The sequence below is a fragment of the Mus pahari genome, chromosome 9 (genome assembly GCF_900095145.1).
Source record: "Mus pahari chromosome 9, PAHARI_EIJ_v1.1, whole genome shotgun sequence".
Taxonomy (NCBI): domain Eukaryota; kingdom Metazoa; phylum Chordata; class Mammalia; order Rodentia; family Muridae; genus Mus; species Mus pahari.
Window position 1 is genome coordinate 35,332,172 of NC_034598.1, and position 6,651 is coordinate 35,338,822.

At 46.5% G+C, this 6,651-nt stretch overlaps 1 protein-coding gene across 2 annotated transcripts in view; it reads left to right on the top strand.

The window, feature by feature from the left end:
• Positions 1-6,651, top strand: part of Slc16a9 (solute carrier family 16 member 9) — a 46,801-nt gene that overhangs the window by 20,847 nt on the left and 19,303 nt on the right. For both annotated transcript variants that reach the window (XM_029542392.1, XM_029542391.1), the window contains exon 3: positions 6,326-6,469. In XM_029542392.1, coding sequence (XP_029398252.1) covers positions 6,326-6,469 — 144 coding nt within the window. The remainder of the gene's footprint in view (positions 1-6,325; positions 6,470-6,651) is intronic.

The window sequence follows — 6,651 nt, forward strand, 5'->3', positions numbered from 1 at the left end:
TGTGTGTGTGTGTGTGTGTGTGTGAAGCATGACATTAATTGGGCTGTTTTTGACTAGCAAGGTTTGACAAGAAGCACAATGTGACATTTGTCATATTGTGGTGCAAATCGGAAGGCCAGACGTGCAGCCTGCAGTTGCAGCTCGCAGTCCTTCAACCCAGAGCCATTTCTGGATGTTTTGATTTCTCTTCTTGTTTATTGTCCTGCTGTTTGCCTTGGTCTCACTGCGCATCTGACAGCCAAGCCCTATGTCATGATCTTGGGACTGGTCGGTGACTTAGGGAGATAATTTGAATCACGAAAGCATATAATTGCTTATCTGTTGACGCTCAGGTGTTCCAATTAAGTTGCCCTGAGAGGAGGCCTAGACTCAGGATTTTTTGCTTTGTTTTGTTCCTTTTCTTTGGTTTGAGTGGTTTAAACCTAAGTCATTCTTTGTGCACGCTACACAATGCAATACCTGTTACCTGCAGCCAAAGGATTGTCCCCTCCCCCCGCCGAGGTGTCACAAGTGAGTCTAAATTAGGAACCACCACTTCTGTGAGCCCTTTGGATTTAGATTTTATTTTATTTATTGTTATTAGTGTTGTTGTTTTGTTGGAATTTTATTTATTTGTTTGTTTAACAAGGTTTCTCTATGTAGCCCTGGCTGTCCTTGAACTTAATTTTTTTTTTTAAAGATTTATTTATTTATTATATGTAAGTACACCGTAGCTGCCTTCAGACACTCCAGAAGAGGGCGTCAGATCTTGTTATGGATGGTTATGAGCCACCATGTGGTTGCTGGGATTTGAACTCCGGACCTTCGGAAGAGCAGTCGGGTGCTCTTACCCAGTGAGCCATCTCACCAGCCCTGGAACTTAATTTTTACATAAGGCTGTCCTTTAGTTCACAGAGATCTTTGACTGCCTTTGCATCTGGTGTGCTGGGGTTAAAGGCCTGCACCACCATGCTGAGATCTATTTAGATTTTAATCTTGCACTTGCGAAGTAACCATGATGTGTAATTTGCTTGAGCATGTTTTTTTTTTTTTTTGTAAGATGGACTGTACTGTAAGTTCCTGCTTTGTCATAACTTTGCTTATACCATTAGATCATGGAAAATAATCATACAACTCTGGTTCTGGTATGGCTTTTGTGATCCAAATCCTACAAAAATAAATAAGCATCTTTGTGTTCTTTTGGTAAAGATGAGTTTATACAGGTATGTATAATTTTACATACATACATCTTTTACTAAAAGATGGACTGCATAAATATTCATATATAGTTTTTGAAACAGTATCTCTCAAACTACTTCTCCAACTTGCCTGAATTAATTGTTCACAATTAATTAATTCAGAAGTCTCCAGCTGGCTAGTTCTTCCTCCCTTGGTTACATGACACAAATGAACTCAGTACCATGATACAATCATGGTGTCCCGTCTGTGCTGGTGATGGCGTGAGCAAGCTATAATGGAAACACAGATGGTCATGTTTTCCGTGATCTCAGAACTTACTGAATAACAAGTTCGCAAACTTTGTGTGTTTCATTGGCTTTAATTATCCATACATGACTGATTTCACTCGGTAGTCGCTGCTGTGGGCAAGCATGGAGTCTTACATTCTGGTCTTACTTAGGCTAATATTACCTCTTAGATGGCACATTGCATGTCACACAGTTGTCTGTCTGTCTGTCTACTTTTCTATCTATCACTATGGCTGAAAAGACGTTCAAGAAGGGGCTGGAGAATTGGCTCAGCACTGTCAGTTAACTGACTGATAGTTAAGAGCACTGATTGCTCTTGCAGAGATCCTGGATTCAATTCCCAGGAACCACGTGGAGGCTCACAACCGTCCATAATGGGATCTGATGCCCTCTTCTGGTGTGTCTGAAGACAGCGACAGTGTACTCACATACATAAAATAACTAAGTAATTCTAAAAAGGGAGAGGGGTGTTTCAAGAAGCTACAGAATTCCGAGTGCTCACTGAAGGCGAGAGCAGAGAGCTAACACACGCACATGCACACACACGTGTGCACACACACACACACACACACACAGAGTGCCTGCAAGTGAGTGGCTATTAACCTATGAATCCTGTCATGGAGCTGTCCTGAGACTACAAAGTTGTTCGTACAGTTAGTTCAAAGCACCCAGCTGTATCAAGGTGCAGAACTGGGCCTACCTGGGTAAATAGCAGTTCAAGTGGGCTGCCTTAAGCGGGGGAACACACTGAGTAGTTGAAGCTGCAGGGGGGGACACAGTTGGTCTTATGACCCACACCTGCTGTCTGATGACATGTCAGTGTGTGCCTCTATACCCCCAAATTTGGTGTCCTTCACTTTTACATGACCCAAGGAAGAGGGTTACATCTGATGTGACAGATAAGCTTACAGGTATAGTTTATCTGGTGTGATCTCGATCCATCTTCCTGTGCCTGATTCAGCTGGGGTTAACTTGTGAGTAGATGGGGTTTTGTTGGCCTGCACAAACAAGATGTAGAATCCATTTTCAGCATTTGCCCCAGAGATGGAGCAAATTTCGGTTTTATAAGGAGTCACTTGGGGCCAAAGCAAGATGACTATTACAGGGTGGAGTCAAGTCCTGTAGTACAGGACACAGCCCATCCCCGTGGGCATGCCAAGAGAGTTTACAAAATACATGCCTACTATGGGTCTTGTAGTCTCGGGGAGTAGACATGAGGAGAGAAAGCAAACTGGAGAACTCACACCTCTTAAATACCAAGGTTACTGGTGGGAGTGGGGTCGTCTCTGGAGATGCCTGGATAAAATTAACCAAGGCAAGACCCAAGAAAGATGTATTTATTTGGAAGCTAAATGAGATTGTAATCTGAGCAGGCAGGCCTAAAACAGCCTTACCCATAAGCTCTGGGGTTTTCCAGAACACAGCTTTATTCATAGGGAAGAGCTTAGAAGTTGCGTGACTTGTGAGTCAGGTGGTGTGATTGGTGCAGAGGTGGGGGTGGGGGACAGGACAATCAGGCTGTCTAGAAAGAAAGGCAAAGCCTGGGTCCTTCATATGTGTGTGTGTGTGGGGGGGGAGTCCATTGTACTGAAGGTCAGATAAGCGTCACAGTATTTGGAAGGTTCATGTGTAACCGAGGTGAGGGTGTCTGGGCTTGTTCAAAAGTTCCACTGTGTATGGGCATACCTGTAGTGTGATTGATGACAGCCTACCCCCTCTATTTTCAGTGTCTTTCCCCAGAGTGGTGTGTGTGTGTGTGTGTGTGTGTGTGTGTGCGTGCATTAGTGCATGCACATCTGGGCACATGTAGATAGAGACTAGAGATCAACCTTAAGTCCTTCCTCAGGTGTCACAACACCTCCGGCTCTCAGATTCAGCGAGGTTACCCAGGCAGCGAGTCCTGGGGAACTCCACAGGGAACTTCCAGTCCCCCATCTCCCAGCAATGGGATTCCAGCATAGATCACCAAACCCTTCTTTCTAGAAGGTTCTGGGGAGGAGCTCAGGTCTTCATGCAAAGCAAGTACTTTACCAACAGAATGATCTCATCAGTCTTTATTCCCATTTTGTTTTGTTTTTTTTCTGACTAGTTTTATTGAGATTGTCTGAGGTGGGCTGACAGGAGGGTGGGTTGTCATGGGTAGGCAGGCAGGGAGCCAGCAGGCCTTGAAGAATCTTTGGATGGCTCAGACCCGGAGCGTGCACCATTCGTGACACATGCCGGTGAGATGAGTTTGAAGAAGATGGCTTATGCAGAGAGAGGAGATGGTTAGTTTTCTCTGTCAATTTGACTAAGCTACATTCCTTCTCTGGTTACTTAAGTCCTGAAGTTGGCAGAGCTGGGTTTGCTGTTAAGTATGCAAGCCATTGGCTTTCAGAGAAAGAGCTTATCCTAATCTGGGTGGACTCCAGAGAAGAATGGAACTTTCCCAGGAAAAAAAAAAAAAAAAGCAGCTGTGCCTGCAGCCTGCAGCTTCAGCCTGTGCCTGAGAGTCCCAGCTTGCCTCTCCTGGTGGCTTGCCCTGCTGATCTCAGACATGCTTACCTAGGCAAGCATCCCCTGGCCCTTAGCCCACAGAACCCTCGCAATAAATCTCCCGGTGTGTTTCCTGTTGGTTTTGTTTCTGTGGTTGGTTGGTCCAGACGAGCACAGAAGGGGTGGTAGGTCGCTGAAGCAGATGACTGCCATGTCCAGCAGAAGTCTGAGATGTGATTAAGCAGCCCCCCCCCCAAATCTCCAACCTCCACCCTCCCCCTCCCCAACCCCCCACCCTGTCCACGTGCCATTCTCCAAGAACAAGGAGGGAATGGAGCCAACTTTGTTACTGAAGCAATGAGGGACCCTCTGGTCCTCTGGTTGGAGGCTCAAGGCAGACTTAGCAGTCCCCCCCCCCCCACCTTCCAGTTTTGGTTTTCATTCTTCTAGCCTTCCATGAGCCACCATGAGTCAGTAGCCAACTAAGTCGCTGCAGGCAGGTCCCCTGGCTCAACATGTTTTGAACACTGCCAGGGCTGCAGATAAGGATTAGCCCTGAGCTTCGAAGTACCCTTAACTCCCTCGAGGACTGACTTGCATCCTTGGGTAGGAGTCTGTGGCATAAGCAAGTTCCCATGTGCCAGGCCTTTCTGAGCTGGCAACTAAATGGGTTTTGGTTATTGTCCTCCCCCGACACCGTTACGTACAATCGCCAGAAAGCAACCAGCCAGCAAAAGTCAACCGATACTTAGGTGATCAAAGGTTGTCTTTCTTCGAGTGAGTTTGAGATCCGTGATGTCAGCTGCAGCAAAGAGGGAGGAGCCAGCCACATGAGACTCCTACCCACTGAGGAAGACTCAAGGCACTCACATGACCGGGATCCTTCTGGTAGGAAATTCTCCTTGCACGCATGGTCCACCCATGCACCACAGTATTATTTCTCATTGTATGCTGGCTAACTTATGGCTTCGATGTAGCAGACCTGGCCGGCCTTGGTTCTTGGATCCTCAGAAACATTTTAGGAGCGAGCGATGCCAGGAGAGAAATACAATGACTGTTTTCCCCAAAGGGCATAATTTCTTTCTTAAAGCTATATATTCTATTTGTCTGTTGGTTTGTTTTTAGTTTTAGGTCTTTTTTTTTTTTTTTTTTTTTTTTTAAGATTGAGTCTCACAAGATAGCCTTGAAAGGCCTGGAACCCGTTATGTAGCCCAGGCTGGCCTTGAACTCATTGTGATCTGCCTGCCTCACAGCTATCTGCATCCAGAGCGCTGTGATTAAAGGCACTCACCACTGGGCTTACCTACCATGGTTTGAATTTGAAAGATCACAAGCTCAAGTCTCAAAAGATTGGTCTTCAGGCGAGGGGCTCTATTTTGGGGTACATGTGAGACTTGAAGGGGGAGGTCTTAGGAGGGGGAACGAGGTCAGTGGAGCCATGCCTCCAAGGGTATCCTGCTCTTGGATGCTTGCTCTCTCTCTTGCTCTCGTTCTCTCCCTCTCTGTCTCTCCCTCTCCCCCCTCCCTCTCTGTTTCTCCTCTCCAGCTGTTGTGAGGGAGTCAGCTCTGTCTCCCATGCCCTCTGCTATGATGCTGTGTCTCACCGTGACAGGCCCAGGACTGGTAGAGCCAGCTGACCATGGACTGAAACCTGTTAGAACATGGGCCTACCCTAAAAGACAGTAATTACACACACACACACACACACACACACACACACACACACACACAAGCCAGATTCCCACAGCTTGAAGGCATCAGGCCTGTCCTTCTGGTAGTTCTCCCTTGGACACAGAATTAAGAATCTAAGAGGTGACTTAACAGCAGCCCCCGATTTACGGTCTTAACCAGTACCTGGCTCCTCCACGGTCTTTGTCGCATAAGCCATACTGAACTAAAATCATGTCATGTGAAATCTTTCTGCCACCCATAAGAGGCCATAAAAAGTCAGATCTCTTTTTGTGTCCAACAGATTGGTCCCAGAGGCCACAGGTGAAGTTGCTTGGAGACTGCTTTCTGAAGAGGCTTCTCTGGCCTCGAGTGTCCTCATCTATTGACTGCTATCTCCCCCCCCCCCCTTTAATGAACCACCTCTCCAGATTTTAAAGGGAAGCCTCTTGTCCCCTTTAAGGCCCTATCACGTTTAGATCTCCATTTACTGCAGTGGTTCTCAACCTTCCTAATACTGGAACCCTCATGTTCCTCATTTGTGCTGACCAACCCCCCCAACCGTAAAATTATTTCCGTTGCTAATTTATAACTATCATTTTGCTACTGTTATGGATCTTAATGTGAATATCTGATACATAGATCCTTCCATGTGAAATCAGTGGTTATAAGAAAGGGATTGCTGCTACATAAGTGAAGGTCTCAATTTCTTCTAGGTCCTGTGTGCAGCCTCTTCGTCTCATCTTTTGGAGCAAGACCCGTCACAATCTTCAGTGGCTTCCTGGTGGCTGGTGGCCTGATGCTGAGCAGTCTTGCCCCCAATATCTACTTTCTGTTTTTCTCCTATGGCATCGTTGTAGGTAAGGAACCGGGTCCCTGTGAGTCTTCTAACCCCAGGTCCACATCAGTTCACTGATGTCGTTTATTCTTTTTTTTTGGTTTTTTGAGACAGGGTTTCTCTGTATAGCCTTGGCTGTCCTGGAACTCAGAAATCCGCCTGCCTCTGCCTCCCGAGTGCTGGGATTAAAGGCGTGCGCCACCA